Below are 25,122 nucleotides of genomic sequence, written 5' to 3'. Positions count from 1 at the left end.
CCAGCTGGCAAATGCTGCAGCCAGCGGCACTGCCTGCGCCCGCGCTGGGAGCAAACCCTGGGAGCTGCCTGCCTAGAGCGGGGGCCGAACACAAGCAATGAACCCCAAGAGCTGTATTTTAGGGAAACTTTGCAGCCCAGGGGTGCGAAAGTGAAGTGTTGGAGCCTGAAGCACACAGCCCAGAGCTGGGAATGCTGTGTTTACAGGAACCGCGGCCTCAGGGCCTCTAATGATTTTTTTTTTTTTTTAAAGTAGAGTAGGGTTTATATCTGGCCAAATCAACAGCATTTACATAGAGGTGGTACTTTGGAGATGGACTGGTACCTGCGTTGAGGAGTCTAACACAGCGTAAATAAGGAGTTAAGGAGCTGCAGAGCCCAAGGAAAGCGTATAAAAGCGGAAAGCGCGTGAGCCCGGCTGTCGGGGCCTGGCAGGGCCTGCACAGTACGCCGCTGCGGGGCTGCATCCGCGCAGAGACTCCAGGGTGACCCGGCTGCCCAGCCCTCGTCGCCCCGTCGTGTGGAGCTGCAGGAGGGGACTCACAGACACGCGCCGGGCACCGGCCCCGCTGTCGCTGCTGCCGATTTACCAACTTCTCCAGAACCGCCACCAGCATTTAAGGGCAGGAGTTACAACCACCACCTCCTCCGGGAGCACCCAGCCCTGGGTCCCGAACCCGGCTGTCCCCCCCCCAGCTGCCGTAACCAGCCCTGGCGCTGAACCTCGGCCAGAGCCCGCAGCCGGGGCCGCGCTGCTCTTCGGGGACGGGGCCCGCGGGTGCCTCCGAACCGGCCCCAGCCCCGGCCCCGGCCCCGGCCCCGGCCCGTCCTCGGCAGGGTGCGGGGCCCGGCACGGCCCCCTGTCCCAAACCAGAAAAAACTCCCGTTTTCCTGAAAAGAAAACGATACGGACACCGAGAGGGCGGGCGGCACCCCCCGCACGGTTCGGCCAGGGCGATGGGGCCCCGGGCCCGCACCGGGCCGAGCCTTCCCGGCCGCAGCTCCCCGCCTGCGGCGGCCTCTCCCCGGGCCCGGCGCCGCCGCTGAGGCTCCCGCACCTCTCAGGGGCCGCCCCCGGCCCGGCCCACGCACCCGCCCAGTGACCGGGCTGTGACAAGCCCACCCTCGGGGCGGCAAGGCCCCCCCAGCGGGGACGGGGACGGGGACCAGGCCGAAGCCCCGCCCGTCCCCCGACAATTCTGTCCCCCTCAGCCGCCGTAGCGGAGTCAGCCGCGCCTCAGCCCACGCCCCGCAGCCGGCTGAGCCCTCACGTGACGAGCGGTGGAGGGGGCGTGCCGCGGGGCACGCTGGGAAGTGTAGTCCACGTCGGCGGGAGCGCCGCGGCGGCGGCCATTGGTGGGACTTCCTTTCCCAGCGCACCCCGCGGCGGGCTCGGGGGAACGGGGCTCCGGCCGCTGCGCCTTGAGGTGGGACACGGTGAGCGCCGGGCCGGGGCCGCGGCTGTGGGGAATCGGGGCCGGGCCGGGCGGCAGCGGGTCTGGGCTGTGGGCCGGTGGGGACGGCCTCGGGGGAGGAGTGGGGGGGGGAGCTGGGGGTCGGAGGGGGCGCGGGCGGCCTCGGGGACTCGCGGTGCGGCGGGCCCGGCCCATGGGGGTCGGACAGAGCTGCCTCAGCGCTGGGGGTGTAACGGGGCCTGCGCGGGGGGACGCGGCAGAGAGGGGGTGACGGGGACGGCCCTGGGGACAGCTGCCGTGGGGGTGACGGGGACGGCCCTGGGGACAGCTGCCGTGGGGGTAGCGGGGACAGCGGCCGTCGGGGAGCCTGTGCTTGGGGAGGTATTGGGGACAGGTCTGGGGGGATGGAGCGTGTGAGGGCGGAATCGGGGACAGCCCTGGCGGGGGGAGGGATTGGGGTCAGCTCCGCGGGAGCCGCTGTCGGTGCAGCCCCGGCGGAGGGCGGTGAGGGGGTGCCGTGCTCCCCATGGAGCACGATGGCGGGTGTATCGGGGCTGCTCCCGTCCCGGCTGCGCTCCCCTCCTCTCCCCGAGGGGCGTGCGGGAATTTGCCTCTCACGGCTGCTTTCTGCCTTGGCCCTGTGGGACCAGCTGGCCGGGATACGGCTGCCAGGGCAGGCCAGGGGGATGAGGCCGCAGTGTTCGGGGCAGGACGAGCACAGCCCCGCTGCACGGCTCCTGCTGGGGAAGTTCCTGTACGGGATCCTCCAGGGACTGTGAGGAGTGAGGGTGAAGCTTTTTGACGTGCGTGGTTTGGGTGCCAGCTCCTTCACGTATTGCCCTTGATAGAGACAGAACGTGGACGTTGTAATTTTATTTCCCCCTCTCTGGTCTCAGTTTTTTGTGAGCATTAACTAGCTCAAGAGACTCTTCTCTGACCCAGTAGCTTAGAAATTAAGCAAGTAATTAATGGATTAATTTATCTGCTATTTAGTGTTATTCTGGGCCAATTAATGTTGCTACTCTCTGCAGCCCAGGTCTTCTCAGCGAGGCCAGTCCAAGTAGGTGACAAGTGGTGGAATAGGCTTGTGCCCTGAACACACGTGTTTCTGTGCTTTGTCTCTTGCTCTTGAGCCTTCTGCGGTTCTGCCCCTGTGTGGCCAAGCTTTACTGCAGAAAGAGGTCGTACCAAAGTTAATATTTGTCTGCTGTGGGTTCCGCAGTACCTGAATTAAAGCTTCCGCCCATCTCCTGTGGCAGTAGATGTGGCTGTGTAAACAGGCTTGAGAAGGCGCTGAGGGCAATTGCTTCCGATTGTGCTTTCTCACCAGCTCCAGGAGATGGGAGACAAGGGGGAGGGAGGCAACAAAATACCCTCTACAGCCAGGAGTCCCCAAGAAGCTCCTGTACCTTGGAGCTGTCAGTTGGACTGGTGGGAGGAGGCTAACCCTTGCTAACTTTCTTGTTCCCTGTGTGTTTTTGCAGCAGCAGGGCTGCCATAAACAGTTTCCCCATTCTCACTGGTCGTGCTGGGTTTTCGGAATGACTTTTTTGGCTGGTTTTGTCACCCCATCTAATCTGAAGCGTGGCACTGCAAGCATTGCGCTGGCGTTGCTGAAGGGACAGTGTCCCGCTCTGCGAGGGCTGGCAGCGCACAGTGAGGAGAGGAAACGCTATCAAATACAAACTGTATCAGCTATACGAAGTCTAGGTTCATAAAGCTGAGCCAAGCATTTTGGTGCCTTGCAGAGTGACCTCTGCTGCCTTGAGCTCTCTGGGAAGTTCCTGATGAGAGTTGGGTATCTGAACGAGACGAAAAACCAGCCTTTTCTCATAAAACCAGAGTCACCACTTCTTTTTTAAATGCAACTGAGAGGTGTATGAGCAAGGTATTCACTTGTCTCAGGAGCACTGGAGGTTGCGTTGGTTCCTTGCCGAGCCTGGTGGTTTCAAATCCACGTCTCCCAGATCCCTGCAGAACGCCCTTGCTTTTAGGCCATTTGCTCTTCTGAAATGTCTAGTGTTGGTCTGCTGGCTTGCAGCGTAAAGTGACTTCTGAAAACCTGGTCTGTGGTGTTAGCCCTCACTTGAACCACTTTCAGATGATGTGTGTTGTGCCCAGGTCTTCTCATTCCACTTGTACTCTAATCGTTAAATCATTGTTTTAGGAGGGAGCATTGGCAAGTTCCTCTGCTGGTGCCATTATTTATGGATCCTGCCCCTCGATTTGCTGTTGGCAAAGTACTATAGATCAAACCCTTGAGTACAGGTCGGCATAGAAGCTTTTAGCCTCGCTACAGCCATCGTATCAGAGTGAAAATATGTGTAAAAGCAGTAGAGAAAATACCCTAAATCTTCCTTCAGAAGCTGGTGAATTTTGCTGGAGAAAACTTAGGATGTCAGGCTTTTCTGGGTTTGGCTGGGACATCTGCAGATGGCACAAGAGGAGCCGGTGTCCTGTGAATCTGGTCTGAGGGGACTTTGCCCCAGGTTACCGGGTGGGTTTATGGCAAAGCAGGAATGAGTTCAGCTCTCCCACTTCCCTGTCAGCACTCCTCTTTTGGCCTGTCCTGTATTTATTTCCCCTATCACCCTTCTCTCTTTTTGGAGAAGGAAGTAGTGAGAAATAACTGAAACTTTTAGAACTCTTTAATATAGGCAGAATAAACAAGGGGACTAAATAGTAACATACGAGCAGTCGTATAATGTACCTCAAGCAGAATGCCAAATCTTCACAAGCTTTTCCTAACCTGAGATGGTGAAATATGTTTTACGCTAAAGCCACATTCCAAGTAATCATTTTCTTGTCCACTTAGAAAAACAGTGCTGCTTGCATGCGTGTCTTGGTTTGAAAGGAAAATGTCGTCTCTTAAAATGACACAGGGCATTTTTGTCTTTGAAACACTGGTGAAGAAAAGCCCTGACTGTCTCCAGCGGACTCCTGTGAGTCATGCGCGTTCGACTGTAAACTTTGGAGTTATTCATTGACCGCGGATCAGCACAGTGGAAAAAGGAAGTTCACTTCACGTTGTGGTTTCCTTAGCGTGTGTGGTTTTTTCCTCCCTCCGCAAATAATGGATTATATACGAAAAAATTGCTGCGGTAGAGTGCAGGATGTTGATTTTGATCTATTCCTAATTAAACTGAAAACATGTTAGTGAATAGAGAGCTTATTTATATGTGATGTTATCTTCCACAAATTCCTGTGTGGTTGGATGATATTGGTATTGCATGATACCTGTTTAGGTACCTGTTTATCTGTATTTGCTGTGAATTTCCTTATGCCAGGATCTCACAACTGGAGCCGAACTTGAGGGTGTTTAGGCAGCACAGGAAAATTTTCCCCCTAAAGGAGTTTTAGCCCGCTGGCCATCCAAACTGAGCAATGTCTTCGCTTTATTCACAAGACCACAAGATTTTTCCCTGACTGTACATCTGAAGCCTGTTATCCCGAGACCCTGCAATTAAGAGCTCGCAGAAATCCTGCCCAAATTAAGTGGTGAGCTGGGGAGGTATGAAAACAGTGACTCCTGTGCAAGTATATCTCAGAGCACTGAACAAAAAATGTCATTGGGTTAGATCCTGGAGTCTGATTTCACGCCCATGGAAAGTTTGAGCTTGCAGCCGTGGGTGTCCGTGGGGGAAAGGTTCCTTTCCCCTTACCTTTCCCTGGGAGCAGAGCTGGAGTCTCAGTGCAGCTGAACCAGTGGAAGGTCAACACATTTCAGGAACTCCTTTTATTCAGTGTAAAACTTGGTCATACGCTCTTGTCTTTGCAGAAAGAAATATTCTTAATGCTGCTTTGCTGTGGCAAGAGACATTTTTCTGTGGGGAAATGACAGTTGTTGTCCCAGGAACTTCTGTGAGATTGCTCATAAAAGCAAAGGTTGCTGAAGAGAGGAATATTCACTACTTTCTGTCGTAGCTTCTTTGTGTGATAATGTACTCTGTCTTCAAAGCGTTACACCATGGCTGAGATTTATTAGGAAATGAGCAGGTAAATGAGAACAACTGTGTAGGACGAGAAGGGAGGGGATCACCAGAATGCCGCTTTCTCTATTTATTTATTTATTTGAGTTAAAGCCACTCAACAGCACCACAGTTGCCTCCTTGAGAAGGGAGGGCACAGCAGAACTACTGTTTGGCCATGATGCCACCATGAAGCCAGGAACGTGTCCCTCGGTCTTTCCTTCTGGTCCCTTTTCCAGTGGACAGACTGACGCCTCCCACCACTCTGCAGCTGGCACTGAAGTACATGAACTAAATAATCCTCTTCTTCAGAAGGACCTTACTTATTTGCTCATCTTTTGGTGAAAGATTCTTTTCTCTTAGCACGTTAGAGTTACTGGTGTTCATGTGTCATTTGTTCTTCCCCTAAAATTTACGGATCTCAGCTGTGAGCAGCTGCCAGTGGGTGGGGCCAAGTTTTAATTGTATTCTTAACTGTCTTCATATTTTATTTTCTATTCACATATTAAAAAACCAAAAACCAAAACAAAACAGGCAAATCAAAATGCTTCCATTTCTAAATCATAAGTTATAAAACGCCTCTTGGACACTATGAGCCTTTAGCCAGGGAGTCCCAGCCCTGAGTAGCTCACGACTGACACAGCTTTCCCATCCCTGCTCTGTTGCTTTCTTTAGACTGGCACAGGCAAAACAATACGTTCTCCTCAATGTAAACATAGTTAAGCTGGTATATAACTGTATCTCTCCATACAGGAAAAATAAGCTGCCTGTACAGGTCCCACTTCTTATCAGAGTGCTGTTGTCTCCACTGAGGATTGTGCTAGAGTAGCTCAATTAAAAAGAAAAAGAAATACAGCCCCAACAATATAATTGCACCAGTGTAAACTATGCAACCTCCAGACTGTACGCTGGGCACGCAGGAGGACAGCGCAGAGGTGCAGAAGAGGGAAATGAGCTGCCGTAAATCCCGAGGGCTTTGGCTATTCTGACCTCGGCGCTGTGGTTGCTGTCGATGCCGGCAGCAGCATGTGGTGGTTGTTGCGTTTTTGTAGGGGCAGTTTTTAGTCTATGCTGCCTTCCTGCTTGATAACTCTTGTCAGACCCTGCAGTGCTGGTTCAGAGGGTCATTTTGTGGTATTCTGTGTTTCCATTCTGGGATTTGCAGGTAGGGGTGGTTTTATCCTTAGCAAAAAAAGGGTTAGACTCAAAGCTCAGCACAGGCCTCTCTGCGGCTTTCATCTGCATGATCGCTTCTGCCAAAATCAGCAACAGGGCTAATGCTGAGTAAACTTTACAGGATTTGATTCTTCCAGAATTATGGTCATGTTCAATGGCAATAACAGGAAGAATGAATCTGCATTTTAAGAAGGGTTGTGCACAATTATTAAAATAATGAGGGATGTTGGGGTTTGTGTACCAGCTGATTGTGTTGGTTTTGCGTGGCAAGGTTTTGGTAGCGGGGGGGCTACAGGGGTGGCTTCTGTGAGAAGCTGCTAGAAGCTTCCCCTGTGTCTGACAGAGCCAATGCCAGCCGGCTCCAAGACGGACCCGCCGCTGGCCAAGGCCAAGCCAATCAGCGCCTCTGTGATAACATATTTAAGAAAGACAAAAACAGTTAGAGAGAGCTTTTGCAGCCAGAGAGAGGAGTGAGAAGATGTAAGAACATCTGCAGACACCAAGGTCAGTGAAGAAGGAGGGGGAGGAGGTGCTCCAGGCGCCGGAGCAAGATTCCCCTGCAGCCCGTGGTGAAGACCATGGTGAAGCAGGCTGTCCCCCTGCAGCCCATGGAGGGAGGATGAGGGGGTGTAGAGATTCCACCTGCAGCCCGTGGAGGACCCCACGCCGGAGCAGGTGGAGACACCTGAAGGAGGCTGTGGCCCCGTGGGAAGCCCGCGCTGGAGCAAGCTCCTGGCAGGACCTGTGGATCCGTGGAGAGAGGAGCCCACGCCAGAGCAGGTTTGCTGACAGGACTTGTGACCCCGTGGGGGACCCACGCTGGAGCAGTTTGCTCCTGAAGGTCTGCACCCCGTGGAGGAGACTCACGTTGGAGAAGGCCGTGAAGGACTGTCTCCCGTGAGAGGGACCCCACGCTGGAGCAGGGGAACAATGAGTCCTCCCCCTGAGGATGAAGAAGCGGCAGAAACACCGCGTGAGGAACTGACCGTAACCCCCACTCCCCGTCCCCCTGTGCCGCTGGGGGGGGCGGAGGTTGAAGCCGGGAGTGAAGTTGAGCCCGGGAAGATGGGAGGGGTGGGGGGAGGTGTTTTAAGATTTTGGTTTTATTTCTCATTCCTCTGCTCTGTTTTGCTTAGTAATAAATAAGATGAATTCCCTCTCTAAGTTCGGTCTGGTTTGCTCGTGATGATAATTAGAGAATGATCTCTCCCTGTCCTTCTCTCGACCCGTAAGTTTTACCTTTTCTCCCCTGTCTAATGAAAGAGGGGAGTGATAGAGCGGCTCTGGTGGGCACCTGGCCCTCAGCCAGGGTCAACCCACCACAGTCTTTTTTGGCGCCCAACGTGGGGCACGAGAAAATCGAGATAAGGATAGTAATGGGAAGAGGTAACGGGCAAAACATTGACTGAACGTAATTTGAGAGTGATATAGTGGTGAAGGGACTAGAGGTAGATTTTGTGTGTAGATTGTCCACTCTTGTTTGGTGTTGTGATAGTGTTGTTTTGATTTTGGTGTGGGGAATACTTTTTCTTTTCCTTTGTTGATGTGATTAGTGTTTGTGAAGTTTTGTGTTGAATGTATATTTTAATGATAATTCTTAAATATGTGATTCACAGAGGCGAGGGGTGGAATGTGTTGGTTTTGCGTGGCAAGGTTTTGGTAGCGGGGGGGCTACAGGGGTGGCTTCTGTGAGAAGCTGCTAGAAGCTTCCCCTGTGTCTGACAGAGCCAATGCCAGCCGGCTCCAAGACGGACCCGCCGCTGGCCAAGGCCAAGCCAATCAGCGCCTCTGTGATAACATATTTAAGAAAGACAAAAACAGTTAGAGAGAGCTTTTGCAGCCAGAGAGAGGAGTGAGAAGATGTAAGAACATCTGCAGACACCAAGGTCAGTGAAGAAGGAGGGGGAGGAGGTGCTCCAGGCGCCGGAGCAAGATTCCCCTGCAGCCCGTGGTGAAGACCATGGTGAAGCAGGCTGTCCCCCTGCAGCCCATGGAGGGAGGATGAGGGGGTGTAGAGATTCCACCTGCAGCCCGTGGAGGACCCCACGCCGGAGCAGGTGGAGACACCTGAAGGAGGCTGTGGCCCCGTGGGAAGCCCGCGCTGGAGCAAGCTCCTGGCAGGACCTGTGGATCCGTGGAGAGAGGAGCCCACGCCAGAGCAGGTTTGCTGACAGGACTTGTGACCCCGTGGGGGACCCACGCTGGAGCAGTTTGCTCCTGAAGGTCTGCACCCCGTGGAGGAGACTCACGTTGGAGAAGGCCGTGAAGGACTGTCTCCCGTGAGAGGGACCCCACGCTGGAGCAGGGGAACAATGAGTCCTCCCCCTGAGGATGAAGAAGCGGCAGAAACACCGCGTGAGGAACTGACCGTAACCCCCACTCCCCGTCCCCCTGTGCCGCTGGGGGGGGCGGAGGTTGAAGCCGGGAGTGAAGTTGAGCCCGGGAAGATGGGAGGGGTGGGGGGAGGTGTTTTAAGATTTTGGTTTTATTTCTCATTCCTCTGCTCTGTTTTGCTTAGTAATAAATAAGATGAATTCCCTCTCTAAGTTCGGTCTGGTTTGCTCGTGATGATAATTAGAGAATGATCTCTCCCTGTCCTTCTCTCGACCCGTAAGTTTTACCTTTTCTCCCCTGTCTAATGAAAGAGGGGAGTGATAGAGCGGCTCTGGTGGGCACCTGGCCCTCAGCCAGGGTCAACCCACCACACTGATTTACTTTTTTTTTGAATAGCAGTTTACTTCCTAGCTAACAGTGATTATCTGTTTGTTCCAGCAGTTGGGAAGGTCCACAGAGAGCCGGGAACCAACAAATCATCTCAGCACCTAAATGAAGCATTAAATCTGGTGAGCTCGTACAAATTTCTCTTCCTATGTATGCGCTTTGCTGGGTCCCACCCGGACCTGTCTGTCTCGGCTTGTTGTCTGGCTGCGGCTGGAAGGTACACACGTTCTGGCAGTGCCTGCCTGCGCATCCTTGGCCTTTGCCAGTAGCACTAAGAGCGTGTTTGTTTGCTGCTGGATAATGCAAGCCTTAAAAGTGGTTGACAGTGGGGTTGTGCTGAATGAAATGCTACGAGGTGGAGCTTTATACGTACATGGAGAAATCGCGATCCTGTCTCTAAGGTTCCAGCGTGACTACTTTGGGCAATCGGAGACAAGTGGTTTGTAACGGGAACCCTGGGCTCGCAGTCTGTCAAACGCTGTGCAGAGATGCTCCTGATTCCAGGAGATTCTTTGGGTGCTGGTTAGTGACATGTGCTGATCTGATTTTCTTTCTCCAGTAGATCTGTTGTTATCTGTCTCAAGCTTCACCAAGGAACGCTCCTAATCGAAATGGCAGGTAAGAGCACCTCAAAATATGGCAGTGTAGGGAGAAGAACGGTGTCAGAGAATGTTTTTCATAATGCTGTGATGGCTGTAATGCAACAGGCATGTGACGTGTCCATTTCTGAGATCTTAGTGATCCCTAAAGCTACTTCTCTTTTCTTGCCTTGGTCACGTTCACTTTTGCACTGTATCCACTGTAGATTTGTCAGCTGAGGTTACTGTTCTAGTGATACAGGCTCAGGTGTGACTTGTTTGAAGTTTTATGAGGATGCAGTTTATTCACAAAAAAGTACAAGAGAAGAACTCCTTCCTTTCAGAGGCCAAACAGCTTTCCACAGCATTCCTAGCTGTACTATTGATGTTAATACGCCTTAATTTTACTTGTAGTGAAATTAGTAATGAAATTCCTCCCAGCTTTTTTAAGATAAGAGAAAGTCAGGGACTTGCATGCAGCTGCTGTTCATTGGTAATATGGTTTGGTTTCTGAAAGCAGGGGTGGTGCTTGCTGGACTAATGTGTTGATCCTAGCTTTGATGGGAATGCCGTGCACTCCAAGGTATGCAGTCAGACGTGAAAGAGGATATTTTCATTTAATTTCTTTTGTCTATTCTTGGAGGTAACCCAGAACAATTGAAAACTACAGGGTCTCTGGGTGGGAAAAAGTGGTCATCTGGCTCCTTGCAGCTGGGCAGCAACAGAGAAGGGGTGTAATCCCAATCCCTGTGTACCTAGCAAACAGTTGTGGAAGTACTTGGAGCATTTTGTGAGCTTGAAAAATGACAAACTGCGGTGACTGATGCCCAGCAGGCCAGCTGGTCTTGGCCCCACCATTTGGGGACTTCTGCACTAGAGGCTGGCAGCAGCTCTATTGCCCCTGACAGATCTGTACTGTAGGAGAGAGAGAAAATGGAAGAGAGCAGAACCAAAGTAACTAACTGCAGCTTCAGCTGTTGAAGAGGGACAGAACAAAATTTTCCTCATCCCTCAAAAAAACCCCACAAAAAAACCCCAACCTACCATCGTTTAATCTTGGTCTTATTGACGTCCCTAGAGAGCTGTCTCTTTAGCTTTAAAAGCTGTGCCTCCTTTCTTTCCTTTGTTATGTCCTTTTGTAGGCTGCTGAGACAGACTGTCCAGGAGAAAGCCCATTAGGTGTTTATAGCAAAAAAAATTAGTGCTAAGAAGTCCAAATTCCTGTGGACTTTGAAAGCAGCCGTTGGACATCAGCACTATGTGTGACGGGGTCAGCAGTAGGTGTTATCCAGTAACTAACACCAGGTTTAGGGGGCATCTGAATTAATGTAAAATGCACTTAGAGGAGATGGGTGGGGAGGGGCAGAAGACTTAATGCTTGTTTTGATAAGGAAAAGTCTACTGAAAAGTCAAGTTGGGCTGGTGACTTCAGACATCATTCCATATTTAATTCTGATGTACTCGCAGTGGGTGTTATCCTCACCATATTTTCTGTGTGAAAATAGACCTTTCCTTTGCACGAAGTAAAGCCTTTTCTTACCTAAAGCGTGGCTTACAGCTTTAGACTCTTCCCTGCCAACCTTCAAATGAAGCTAGGAAGCTGCTCCTGCAAAATATCTTCTCACAGAGATAATGGCAAGAGAAGAGGAACTCTTGTGCTGACAGTTCTTGTTCAGACATTTCCTCTCGTCTCCTGTGCCATTTGGAGGTTTTCCCAGGACATTCTTCATCTCTTCCTCTGGTTGTTTTTAATTCTGTTTACTGGGGCTGAAGTAGACTAGAGACAATTAGTCACAATGCCCTGGAATCAAACTTTAATCAGCACTGGAAGGCAAGAGCAAACATTCCCAAACATGTAGAAACGCACATCCAGGCGCACATATATACACAGACAAATCTGTGTCTGTCGAGAAGCTGACAGCAGCTTAAATGCAGAGGATTTAGGCATTTAATTACTTGATTTTAAAACATAATTTCTTCCCAAGGTAAGCTGTTCTTCACCATACCGCTTTTGTCAGCATTTGATTTATTCTATCTGAATGCAAAGCTTTTTTTTTCTTTTTTTCTTTTTTCCTGGGGCTTAACCTCACAGGAAAAACTTGACATTTAAAGAAAAAAGGGCGTAGTCATGAGTCTTGTCGCAACAAAATCATCCCTGACGTCTGACTTGCCTTCCCTGAACTGGATGACTTCCGAGTACTAAATTCCAGTTTGAGAGATGCTTTCCAAAGGCACCCTTTCGTACTGTTGCAGGAACGTATTTGCTACAGGTCCTAAGGCCTGATCCATGCGCCTACTCAGAGCTTGTGTCTGAAGGTAAACCTGCTTGTCTGGACAATCGTCAGGCTCTCCTCTTGCTTTGGTTTTCTGAGAGGTTCTAACTAAAAACCTCTGTGCAGCCTTTTCCCCCAGACGTTGCTGGTCTCTCCTCCCTTCCCGGGGAACCTCATCCTGGAGCTTATTTTAAGGGTTTTTTTTCTTTGTCCTGCAGCACCTTTCACACCACTTCATGCTGATGTGTAAAGGTATCAAATCCATATGTTGCTTATTAGCTCAGTTTTATTCCTTGCTCTAAGCCTTCCATGTGCTAGTTTAAATGTCATGTCCACTGCTGAAGGAGGAGAACAAAATGTTAGGTGTCCAGGGTGAGGATGAACATGCTGCAGTGAGTAACGTAAATGGCCAGAGTTGGCGATGGTTTTCTCTTTTGATTGTTGTGAGTCCCCTCGCCGCAGGAGTCCACAGTGTGTATTGGGAGGGTGTGGAGGGTATTGCACTTGCTCGGCCATATGAGAATGTTTCTGCATTCAGCTAATATCTGTGTTCTGTGTTGTAGAAAAGGTGAATAACTTCCCGCCGCTCCCCAAGTTTATTCCTCTGAAACCATGTTTCTACCAGAATTTTGCTGATGAAATTCCCATCGATTATCAGTCTCTGGTGAAGAGAATCTACCACGTATGGATCTGTAAGTCGAATAAAAAACCTGTGCTCGGAAAAACATATATGTGTAGTAAAAAACCATAGATCTCAATGACTTGTGCTTCAAAGTTTTGACTGCAATTAGTTGATGAGAAACAATGATTCCTCTTAGAATACTGTAATATAACTTTATGCCTAAATTTTAAGCTGCCGTGCGTTGTATCTTTGCCGCAGAGCTGCTGTTGAAGAAAGGAGAGAGCATCAGTGCTAGAAAAGTCTATTAGTAAATTTGAGGAGGAAAAAAAGCAGACCACATTTGATAACTTTATTAATGTCAAATGATGTTTTACTCCCAAATATAGTCCTCTTAAAGTAATTCCCAATTCGCCTAAAAAAAAGATGAATAGGAGAATTTTAGGCAAGAAAATAAATGTGGCTCATTTACTTGCTACCTTCTCCCCACCTTGCTGTAGGAAGGCTAAAATTACCCCTTGTTTGTACCATCCACAGATTTCCCTTCCCAGTCGAGGCAGTGTCTTCTAGCCGTACGCTGTGGCTTCCTTAGCTCTCCATAACCCACAAAGTATTCCCCGTCCCTCTGGAGAAGGGCGCTGATCCTCTTGGTCACAGCTGGTGATTTGCTGATACTCTGTACGAACAGACCTCCTGGCTTGCGTTGGCTGGCTTAGCCGTTCAAAGGCCAGTAATGAAAATTGACCATTCTTCTCCAAGGAATGAAATTGGATGAAAAATGGTGTGGCAGGCCTAGAGAACCACAGGGAATGCTTTGGAAGATTAAAAATCTTTTTGCCTTGCTTATCTTTTTTTCCCCAAATGCTTGTCATCCTATTTACCCTTCTCACTGAAGGAAAGCTTGTTTTCTGCCAGATATGCATTTGGTGGCATGGCTTTTACTCCAGATGCATAGGATGTGTGTATGAGAGAGATTTGTGTGCATAAATAATAGCATAATCTATCACTCCATTGTTCTTTCGTTATTTAGAGATGCTGAAATGAGCTCTGTAATTTTCTTGCCTGAAGAAACTGCTTGTCCCTTCAGACTAACTGGTTAAATGTTGCATGCTGTAAAGCTGCCTTTGTCTGCGACTCTTCCTAAACAAAGCGTCTCTCATTCAAGTCAATGGCAGGCTGGAAAGGCGCCAGCCATTTGGGCAACTCGTCTAGCATAGCTGAGGAGACCTGGCATTTTCTCCAGGAGTTTTAAATTTCCATCTGCAGCACGCTTTCTTTTAGGGTGTCCCCAATTTTTTGGGATGGGATGGAGACAGGGACGCATCTGGAGGGAAAGCAGTAAACAAGAAAAAGCTGATGTTAAAAATAGAAATACAAAAGTCATCGCTAGAAGGTTGAACGCTCATTACTTTAATTGGATGTAAATATTTTATTAAGGTGGCTGGTGAGTTGGGGAAACCTGTACCAGAGCTCCCACTACTGGAGAACAAACTCTTACCTGAGGTGCAGGGAGATCCAGAAGTTCCTTAAAACTTTATAGGTGCTCTTGGCTTGGTGGTGGGGGTTTTTTAAGCAACTTTCAGAAAATAAATGACTTCCGAAAATAAAAATTTGGAGAAGTACAGCTAATTGCTGTATAAATGAAATTTAAATAATTAAAATTCTTTCTTCCCACCAATATTAAGATACATCCAAACCATTGCATATAAAGCCTTGCTGTTAACCAGTCAGAAGAAATTTTCTTTGTAGTAAAACAATGTTTTATTTTAACCCTCGTGTACATAAGAAGAAGCAGCTGGGTCCAGACGCTTTCCACGCTAGATTCTCCCGACCGTGTTGTCAATATTATTCTAGAACCACACAAATTTGTAGTTGTTTAGCAGGCCCTGGGCTGCGTGAAGGCAGATGAGTCTGTGCCAAGAGGAGGAAAGAGAAGAGTTGTTGGGAGGAGAGGCCAGACCAGCGTTGGAGGACAAGCCAGTGATGTGCAGGCGTGCTGCAGAGCCGCCACATGTAGTGAAGCAAGGAATGTGCAGAGCATGTTCGCTTACCGCGGATGAAGAGAACGTCAGAGATTTAATTTTGCCTGAATAAATGAGACCAGGGTCTAAAGCGTTACTGTGAGTTCATCACCAGGTGGTACCCAAGGGTCTTTTGTGTTTGGGCCCTCTACCTTCTCATTTCTCTTTATCTGTGCTAATTGATACAGGTTACTGCAAAATTTTTTTAAGAGTTACTACCTGTCTTCCAAAATATGAACTTGTAATTGGGCTAAGCCTCTTCAATGCAAGAGTCTGGGGGGATGCAGGGACAGCTGCAGGGAGTTCCTGGAGTATTGAGGGGAGCGCGGGGAGGAAAGCGGGGAGCCCCTGGCACGGGGGCTGAGCTCAGCCTGAGAATGCTAGGAAATGTGCAGCCCTGCTTTGTGGTGATGTTGACCTTCAGGGAAAGAGGGGAGCAGCGTCACTTCATGCACATCTACTTAGTGCAGCACTGGTGCGCTCTGGGGACCGTTGTCAACTGTTCCTTTTTATCAGAGTGGCAGGAACAGGGATGTGAAAGGGCCTTTAAGCCACCCCTGTGGCCCTGTGTTCTCAGCCTGATTGGAGTTTGCTTATCCCCTTGCTCAAGGCAGCACTTACAAGCCCTGAAGCGAACTTCCAGGCTTCCTCAGAGGCCCTGGGAAGCAGAGACCGAGCCCACGAGGCACCATGCTGGCTCTGTAACAGCTCCTGAGGCAGCCTCAGAAAACACAGAGACCAAAGTGATATTGAGGCTGGGTGCAGGGCAGTGTTTTACACCACTCTCCTCTCAAAGAGGTTTTGCTACCAATGGGAATTGAACCTTGCTCATCATTCATAATAATACTGGCCTGAGGCTTGTATTGGTTACACCGGTCGCTACCCAGCTCCCCATCCTTTGGCAGATCCCAGAAGAGGTTCCTCACCCCTCTGCTGCAGCACTGCCTCTGGAGATGGACGTGTCTGTGCTGCTGGCTCCTGGGGTCACGCAGGAACCTGCGACTCGCTTTGACCGGCTGCATTATTGGGCTTGAGTTTCCCACTGCGGCATGAACCCTTCCTGTTGCTTCTTTTTTTGCATGAAGACGTGGAACTGCACAGCCTCATGTTCTTTCCTCTGCCCTCTTTACAGTTTACTGCATCACACTGGTAGTGAATATAATTGCGTGCCTAGCATGGTGGATCGGAGGAGGCTATGGGGTCAATTTTGGTTTGGCCATTCTCTGGCTTATCCTCTTCAGTCCCTGCGGCTACGTCTGCTGGTTCCGACCTGCGTACAAAGCCTTTCGGTAAGTAGACACCCATGAGGCAGTTTTGTTTCTGTTTCCTTTGGGAGAGAGATGTGTTGTTACTGAGGAGTGTCCCTATGGAGATCTGTCTGTCTGGGATAAAGATTAAGGACTTGATGGCTGAATGTCTTGTTTACTTTTGAAACGAAGAAGAATGTGGCTGCTTTTAAATACTACATGTAGGACTGAGGGTCACCTGCCGAGGATTGGATGTGAGCAGCAGCAGCAGTGAGTAGTTTGCCACTTCCATGAGGATGACATCCATATTTTACTTAAATGTCTCAAGCTTAGCAGCACCCTCGTATCAGTATAGCGTTAAGATAGATACTAATTTGGTAAAGCTTCATTGAGGCTTATTTTGATGGAAGACTATTAAGTTGTTAGTTTTTGAGAACTCTTCTGTTTTTTGTCTCTAGATACTTGAGAGCTTGGCTGCTTTGCTTTCTAGATAAAAGCAGTTCCCCAGAGCGAGTCCTTCTGAAACTCCACAAATATTTAAAGCCATCCTACATTTGCACTTTAATTAATAATCATTTGCATTTGCTTATGCTTGCTGTGGATCACGAGGCATTATGGAGACATTAATGCATAATGCTTGTTGGAGCTGTGAAGGTCCTGAGCGTTTTCCAGCCTGATGCAGGGAGAGGAGACACAGAGGAGGGGAAGGACCTGCGCAATGTCGCACTGTGGGTCACCAGCAGACCCCACAGACCACTCAGGGATTTGGACTCTATTCTGGTTCACCGTTACAAGAATACTCTGGATTTTGATTATTCACCAGATTCTGTGATGAGTTGGTTTAGATAACAGCAAAAGCAGCTGATAGAAATGGGAGTTGGCAGGTCGGGTCCGATCTATTTAGCACATTCTAAATTAGTTGCTTAAATGCTCTTCTGAATTTATGCTTTGTATACTAACAACACTGGGCAGTTAACGCACTGGAGGTACTTAAAATATCATGGAGTACAGGGGAGGATTATTTCTGATGGAAACGGAAGGCCACTGGCTTGGATTCATAGGAAAGTTTTAAAAGACATGAAAATACCGGCTCTGAACTCTTGCCCTCTGGGGCTGGGGTTTTGTCCCCATCCCTAGTTCAGAAGCTCGAGGGCTCTGAGTGCCGGGTAGAGCCCTGTTCAAAGAGCAGTTTCCGTTCTGAAGTCTGGGAAAAATTACTCCTCCTCCTCTGGGCTTCACAAGGAACGTTTCTAATTATTTCTTTAATGTTGTTTGTATGTGTTTATGCAACTGAATACTGAAAGGTCCCTGAGGTTACTCTGTGTAAAGACTTCTACAGTTAAAAAAAGAATAAGCCCTAGGGACAGACTGGCAAGCCCAGAAATCGTTGACTTGGACATCAGTTGTAGAAGAGTCTTGAAAAATACAGCAGTGGGGCAGCGCTGTTTCTTGTGGGATCTCAGCTAGCCGTGATTTAAGAAAGCGAGGTCAGACCCACTTGCTACGCTTGTTCTGGGAAGAGGCCACCCTTCAGTATTGGCATCATGTACTGCGAGGATGCTTTCGTAAAACCTTCGTCATACATCTGCATCCAAAATTAAATTAGCTGCAGAGCTTTGGCGCTAGGGCAAAGCTGTTGCAAATCTGCACCAGAAAGCTGGATCAGAAATCACCTTTTCTGTGTATCCTCACTAATTCCCACAGATCCTTTCAAATGAAGACTCCTCCAGCCCTTTCAGGTCGCAGTTGCAAGAGTCTAAAGGCTCAGCCTCAAGCCCAATCCTTGTTAATTGGATTATGATAGGCACTACTGTGAGCAGTCCATGTTTAAAGTATTTCTTTCATATTGCTGTACTCTGAGGTGATATTTGAATGGGGGGAGATCTGGAGGATACTCAGGGATGGCAAATTTCTTTCACAGCGTCTCTGTGGCCATCTTGTCAAAGATGGAAGATACCCGCACCAATGCAGGCGGCTCAGAGCAGCAGGGGTCTGGCTGGGGGCTTTTCCACTTGTCTCAGACTTGTCCACTGCACTGACCTCTCTAGAGCCTGGAGTCCTGCTCCCTCATCTCCTCTTTAGGCATCAGGGGCTAGAATAATAATAGTAATGAATGTGAAAGTAATAATAATTTAAATAATAAACACTAAAATACGTTCAGGGTTTGAGCAGGAGCTGGGAATGACTGGAGCTCTTTTGTAAACTCCACCTTGCACCAAGCTGCCTTATAAGCAGCTGAAGTGTTTTTTGTTAAACTGTTCGGTAAATCATGGGCCCTTTGAGTTCCTGAGAGAATGGGAATCATTTGTATCATTAAAAATGATAGTTTGGGGAGTTTTAGGGCTTATAGTGAAAGGCTGGCTCATTGACGTAGCTGGTTTAATGGGATGAAGGTGTTCTGCTGCGGTTCTGTGGCAGAGCCAAAACTCGGGCAAGGCAGTGCTGTGCCCCACTGCAGCCATGAGGGACAGACTGTGAACGTACCCGGACAGCCTTCTTTTGTTTGGGATCATATTCATGCAGTCTGTTATACCTACGTAAATTAAAGGACCTCACATATTCAGGACCCTCCCAACCACATACTGGAGACGTGGAGGCCACGAAGATGTGAAAGCGTGCTTCTGCATTTCCCCGGACAGGGTACCACCCGCTTTTCTTGTGGCTGGTTTTCCTCCTGTCACGTCCCAGTGCTGGATTATTAACTGTGGGCACGTAAGTGTGATGACGAGCAGCCACTGAGGCATTCCCGGCCAGGATTCGTGTGCTCAGTGATCACTTTTAGCGTATGCCTGCCAGCGTTCAGGCCCCCTTGTGCCTACTTGCCAATGGCTGAGCTGCGCAGGTGTCAGGCTGTGCTGCCTTCAGATGTTTGGTCAGAGAAATGATTCAGGCACTGTCTGTTCTGCAGGAGACTGCCTCTCCTCATGTGTCATCATATATGCAATTACTTTGGTAGAGCAATTGTAGGAGCCAGGCTTATTGGAAGAGATTAGGCACTGATGATTCATGGGCCTGCGTGCTTTCACTGCCAGGGAAAGAGGAGTAGCCTTCAAAGTACATAGCTGTAGAGGGATCTCTTCTGAGATACCGCGTTCCAGGGTTCATACGTGATGGGGTCAGACATCAGTGTGAAGCAATGTGAGGTGCTGGTCTCCCCCTAACTTCTCTCTTCCTTTACAGGTCGGACAGCTCGTTTAATTTTATGGCCTTTTTCTTCATCTTTGGTGCACAGTTTATTCTCGCGATCCTGCAGGCGATTGGTTTCTCTGGATGGGGAGCTTGGTAAGCAGGATGTTCCTACAGTCTTACAGCTGAGCACTCGGCTCCCAGGCCTGAGAGTTTCAGGCTACGGGCTCTTTCCATGAACTTTTGAGAAACTGGTGGGAGTCTGCCCAGGGTGGAGTGGAAGAAGCTTTCTGTTTTCCTCTGTGGTGTAATTATTTCTGCTCTTGGAGTACACAATTCTGTTTTCATTGCTGTATTGGCAGAAATCGGCTATCTTCACCTGCTTGTTCTTTTTAGCACCTTCCTACAATGTCCATTTCTTTTTGCCATTTAACCAGCCAATTTCAAGATTCATCTGGTCCTCTCTTAGCACTGCCCTCAAATTATTCGCAGCACGTGGTGAGCTGTGCCTGATGACTCACTGTTGGCCTATAGAGCAAGTATTGTGAGAGTTGTCTCATTTATTTTAGGACATTTTAGTGTCTGTCCCTGGTTATGTTATAATTGTTTGGCATTTTAACTTTCTATCTCCAGAGACTTGAGAGCAATTCCTGCTGAACTTACAAATAATAGAAAGTCCTAGCACTCCGTATACATTTTGTTTTCTTAGCTGCTGATGCTCTCCAGTTGCCCTACCTGGTTGTTGCCATCAAAGGAATAGAGATGCAGTGTAAATCGAAGGACTCTCGTGTTCCCTGTTCCCAGATCTGGTCTCTAGGTGTACAACCAAAAGCACCTTGGGAATAAATCTTTTCTTCCCAAAGTCTGTGTAGCTGGCTGTCCCCTAAAGATCTGAGACTGAATTAGTGAGGGATGCTGGCAAGCGAGATTTGAGATCTTGGGGAAATACCTGCCTGAGCTGCATTTAATTCTCTCCATTTTCTCCATTGTTCTTTTTATTTTCAAGAGCTTTAAAGCTGCTTTGTAATTTCTGGGTATGAGTAAACAGTTTTTCTGATAATGACACTTAAAAAAGACAGCTATAATGATATTGTTTCTTTCTTTCTGTTTCTTCCAGCGGATGGTTGGCAGCCATTACTTTCTTTAGCACCAATGTTGCAGCTGCCGTGTTCATGCTGTTTCCTGCCATTATGTTTACAATGTCGGCGGTTGCAATGCTCATCTGCATTTTAAGGGTAGGTGCTTCAGGTGTCTCTGTGACTTGGAGTATCCGCACTTTGTATCGCAATAACGTGAACAGGCAGCTCAGCAGCCACTGTAAGCCATCACCGCTTTTAAAGGTTTTATAGCGTAGTCAGTTGGTGTCTCTCTGAGTATCTAGAGGACAAATCCAGATAACACAAGACAGCTGGGGCTGGATGTTGTCACCACTTCATGTGGCGATGTTCCTTTATGTCACTCCAAGCAAGCTTCATTGCTCGTTGGGATGGTCATTGATGGTAAAGGTGAAGCATCTCAAGATGGCCTGCAGCGGGGACTGGGTGGTAGGATGGGAAGCGGTCCTTGGTTCTCTGCAGGAAGAATGATTTGGAGGTAGGACTGTCCAGAAAGCTTCGGTAGACTGATGGCAGAAGCCCCGCTGAAGCAGCACTGTCAGTTTTAGAGAGGTGTCAGCCCGCTGGGCTGGGTTGGCTGCCCTGCTGCGAGATCCCCAGCCTGAATCCCAGGCATGCAGCTGAAACAGGTTCAAGTCTTGGGTTGATATTATCTATTTGCACCTCTGTTCGCTGCATTGTTACATTTTTAGTGCTTTTGTTCCTTGGAAACAGACCTTTTTACAGAGAGAGCAACAAATACATGCTACAGTACCTAAGTGACTGTAGCTCTTCTGAGGAAGAGGTGTGAGTACCTGTTGCAGACTTTCCTCTTCTTCTCTCTTTCATCCATTAGGTACATAAAATCTACCGAGGGGCTGGTGGAAGCTTTCAGAAAGCTCAGGACGAGTGGAACAGCGGCACGTGGAGGAATCCCCCCAGCAGGGAGGCCCAGTACAGCAACTTTTCTGGGAACAGCCTGCCAGAGTATCCCACAGTGCCCAACTATCCCCCTGGAAACCAATGGCCTTAAGCAGCAACAGCTGCAAACTGCCTGGATTCTCTTCTTTTTGGTCTTTTTATTATTGTTATTTGAAAAGATCATTTGCATTCCCCCCCCCCCAAGCACCCCAGTCATCTTGGGGACCTTTTTTTTTCAGTTTTTGTCTCCTCATCACTGCAGAAGATAAGTGCTGTCAGCCCTTGCCATCTCTGGGGCTCTGCACGGCCTCATCAGAAAGACTGTTTGTTTGTTTGTTTGTTTGCATTGAGTTACCAGTATTTGCCTCGTTGCAGACTGAAGAACCAACCATTCACTGCCCTTGCTTGAGGGAATCCCCTCGTGACCAGATGTGAAAAAGGCTGACTTCCCCACAACGGTGAACACTACCACGACTGTTCCTTCTCCTGCCTCCCTGCTTAGTTTTCGTCACGTGCACAGCACACCGCCAAGTCATCCGTAATTGTAACAAACGCAATCAGAGCATTAGTAGCAACTGGTGTTTACTCTCCTGGAATATCTGGAATAATCTGGAATTTTTCACTCTAAGGGAAATGCAACACCTAAATTATTTGGTACTAGTGATATTGAAGGTATTTTTAAAATCTACAACCTCATTTGCTATGCTCTCTGGCGGAGAATCCTTTAGATAACGGTGCTTGCTGTGGGTGAGTGTTGTTCAGATGTGAAGTCCACAAGAGTCCTTGTTTGCCTGGCTAGGGCTATTGTTGTGCTAGAAGTCTTGCTTTCCCTGCTGCCAAAAGTTTTTGCCAGATCTGTGTGCTTCAAAGGTACAGAGTCATCTCATTTGGTTAATGATTGCTCGCTAAAAGCCTGATTCAAAGCCCACTGGCTGATACCGGGCTACCTGGGTGATGTTCACCCTGTTACAGGTAGACAGCACAAGATCTCTGTCCATCTAATTCCTTATGTGGCATCCAGGTTGCGTGCTGACCCAAGAAATGCCCCGTGGGACATACCTTGCCCTGCTGGGACACCCTCTTTTCTGGGCTCCCAGCCAGTAGCCGGATGCAAGATAACTATTGATCTCAGTGCTGGGGCCCTGGTGTGGTTTGGGAATAATTCTGCTACAATGAATGGTTTTAATTCTGCCTTCTACAGATGCCGTTGAAATTCAAACATTATGCAGTGGGGTCTGGTAGACCCAGGAAAGCTTGTTAGTCCTCCTAACTGAGGTTAGCTGTGCAGACCTGGTCTGCGTCTGCGTAGCCAGCAGCACTTTCCTTCCAGGTACGAGCAGGGAGAGAGCCGATTCTTGGAGAACTGCAAGAATCTCTAAAGAGAGGATAAAGCTGTTGGGAGGGATTGTTTTCCCTGGGAGCTAGCATCCGTCTTGTCGTTCATCTCCATTCTGTGCATGCACATCAGGACTCCTGTAGCCTGAGCCATCCGATTCCCCTGTGTCCTACAGCAAAGACTGTATTTTTTTCTTCTCCCTCAACAGCCTGCTGTGATTTTTTTTTTTTTTCCCCCCAAAACTGGGAGGTCGGTTCCCAATATTTTTATAGGGCATAAGTGTTCAAAGTCTTTGGCTCTGAAAGTTTTAGCCGACGATCCGGTGAAGGACAGAGTGCTCCATTGCAGAGACTTGGGAGGCGTCAGGCACCCCGCGGGTCAGACCCAGAGCCTGCCTGGCTGGTGCCCCGCATGGGACGCCAGAGATGTTACGGTGTAAGCGGAGTCACTCCAAATTCACACGGAGTAACTGGAAAACAAAACTGGCTCCTGGAAAGGGACAGGGAGGTTGTCCTAGCTAGGTGGAATTGATCTGCAACTTTTGAAAACTGTCTCTACATGTGCCTTATCTAATAAAATATTAGTTCACGAAGGAGAACTCTTCCTTCTGCATTGCCCCTACAGAACTTCCCATTTGCTCTATTAACTGTTCCTGTGTCATACTGTAAATACTAAGTGAAGTACAGCTTGGAGTCTGCATGACACCTTTGTTACTAGGGCCAAAGCGAAAGCAAACACGAATCAGAGGGCAGAGCTTCCCTGAATTTCCGTTTACAAGCAACACTGGTGCCCTGCTGCATAACCAGCCTTTTGCTGGGTCTGGGATGTTTAACGTGCTCCAAACACAAGGGGTTGGTTTTGGTTTTTTGTTCTTGTGAGCGTGCAATGTGCTTGTAAGTACGAACGCTTGAAGCCTTCTTAACGGAACACGACCTGATTGCGTTGTCAAGCTTTTAGGTGCCTTTGTCTTGTGTCAAGCGTAATTTTAAGTGTTCTTTGTCGCTTGCCATTAGAGAGTGATAAAAGAACTGCCTGTTGATTAACTCCCTGGAAATACGATTGCACTGCAGGGGAGTGAGGGGAGGTTAGCGGGGCCGAATGTGAGGTTTGCCGTACTTGGAAGCCAGAACATGGTGCACCCATGTACCACGCTCCCTCCGCCCCTGCCCCTCGCCATCCTCAGCCTCTTGCCAAAATTTTTCAAGTGTGATTGGTGTCTGTCCTTTTTTATTGTGTCAGGTTGGAGATCCCTTGCCAGGGACTCTGCATCCTGCTTCTCTGGTTTTATCTTTTCTTTTTTTTTTTTTTTTTCTTCTTTCTTTTTCCCCTTGGATAATCTGGGGGCTGTTTTGAAGCATCCACGTTCAGTCATGTTGAAAATGCTTGGTGCAAGGAGAGGGGGTACTTAGGAGCCTGCCCACCAAAATGCTTGGAGCCAGACACCAAAATCGCACCCCATTAGCGTACACTGCCCGAGATCTCTACAGAGCATAAACGAGCCTCTGGGTGGGATCTGCCATCTCTCATTCCCCCTCCATCCTCTTTGATGCCAGTAACCGTAATTCCAGAAAGTTGACTCAACACGCTGCCTGAACTACCGTGGCTTGGTTTTTTGGACTTCTATGTTTTTAAATGTTTACATTAGATTTCTAAGACTGCTTAACACCATTAACCTGGACCTGGCTCCCAGTTTTGTTCGGCATCACGTGGCGTGTGTGTGTGCAATGTTTCATGTCACTTGTGGAGCTCTGGTTTTTTGTTTGTGTTTTTTCTCCTGATCACAAGACAATAAATGCTCATCCTGTGCTCGATGAGAAGAACTGGCCACATTAGAGAAGTGTGTCTGTTCCTAGGTAACCGGAGTTATCTGGCAGAGGGAAATGGCGAAATCTCTATTTTCCTCCAAAGTCTCCCACCACATGTTGTTTTTTCCTTAAAAGAACAGCACGTTTACAGATGAAGCTCACCCTCTGCGCTGGGGACTGGCATGAGAGTGGCACGCCGTGGTTCGTACTCTCACAGATGCCTGATAAGCATTCACCAAAGGTGCTGCCGTTATTTTCTAACGAAGGGAATGGAAGGCAGCGGTGTGGGTGGTGGTGAGAAAGTCGCATCTCCTGAGCACTGGGGTCGAGGTCTTTTTCCTGGCCTGTCTTTAGCAGCACAGAGACTCGTACTGGCCCCTTCCAGCGCTGGCTTCTGCCTTCTCCGGTTTATTGCCCAGAAGGAGATCGTTATCCCTGGAGTAAACGGGTGGTTTGACAGCGAAGGTGAGTTGAATCGCTCTATTTAGCACGTAGCTGAATTTATTGCCCCAAATTACCATATTGTGGCTTCATACCCCAGTTCCACTCCATAGCAGATATTGAATCCTAAAAGAGCCGTTTTCATCACAGCTGCTCGATACGACATCTGCGTATCTCAATGTCTTCCTTATCTCCAAAAGCCTCGTGCCAGGTACCCGCTGTTGAGCCATCAGCATCTCGCTTTCACCGGCAGTGGGTTCCTACAGCCGTGCGCTGCTGTGCCAGGGATGTGTTGAGGATGAAATGGCTTTTGCTCAAATTCTTGCTCCAGGCCCTCAATATCTGAGCACAAGTCACAGCTTTAAGCTCCTGCTCCAGCTGC

The 25,122-nt window shown here is 48.9% G+C and overlaps 1 protein-coding gene across 10 annotated transcripts; it reads left to right on the top strand.

Annotated features, from left to right (window-relative positions):
• The first annotated feature begins 1,363 nt into the window (after positions 1-1,363).
• SCAMP4 (secretory carrier membrane protein 4) lies at positions 1,364-24,319 on the top strand. 10 transcript variants are annotated; one of them, XM_075776330.1, is made up of 9 exons: positions 1,373-1,426; positions 4,702-4,912; positions 9,331-9,401; positions 9,842-9,897; positions 12,694-12,822; positions 15,903-16,059; positions 19,198-19,299; positions 20,261-20,378; positions 21,094-24,319. In XM_075776330.1, the coding sequence occupies exons 4-9, from the start codon at positions 9,891-9,893 to the stop codon at positions 21,268-21,270; spliced, it is 690 nt and encodes a 229-aa protein (XP_075632445.1). In that variant the 5' UTR covers positions 1,373-1,426; positions 4,702-4,912; positions 9,331-9,401; positions 9,842-9,890; the 3' UTR covers positions 21,271-24,319. The 10 variants fall into 10 exon arrangements, with proteins under 10 accessions (XP_075632441.1, XP_075632436.1, XP_075632440.1 ...); XM_075776324.1 differs by lacking the exon at positions 1,373-1,426 and adding an exon at positions 1,923-2,217 and having other exon boundaries at positions 9,839-9,897; XM_075776327.1 differs by lacking the exon at positions 1,373-1,426 and adding an exon at positions 3,425-3,911.
• Positions 24,320-25,122: the final 803 nt, after the last annotated feature.

The sequence above is a fragment of the Balearica regulorum genome, chromosome 26 (assembly GCF_011004875.1).
Source record: "Balearica regulorum gibbericeps isolate bBalReg1 chromosome 26, bBalReg1.pri, whole genome shotgun sequence".
NCBI lineage: Eukaryota > Metazoa > Chordata > Aves > Gruiformes > Gruidae > Balearica > Balearica regulorum.
This window is presented reverse-complemented; position numbering and strand designations above follow the sequence as displayed.

Excerpts from the sequence above, each read along its gene's own strand:
- SCAMP4 (XM_075776326.1), top strand. Across the intron at positions 19,300-20,260 it reads TTCTCTGGATGGGGAGCTTG|CGGATGGTTGGCAGCCATTA; the intron begins GTAAGCAGGATG and ends TGTTTCTTCCAG. Across the intron at positions 20,379-21,093 it reads TGCTCATCTGCATTTTAAGG|GTACATAAAATCTACCGAGG; the intron begins GTAGGTGCTTCA and ends TTCATCCATTAG.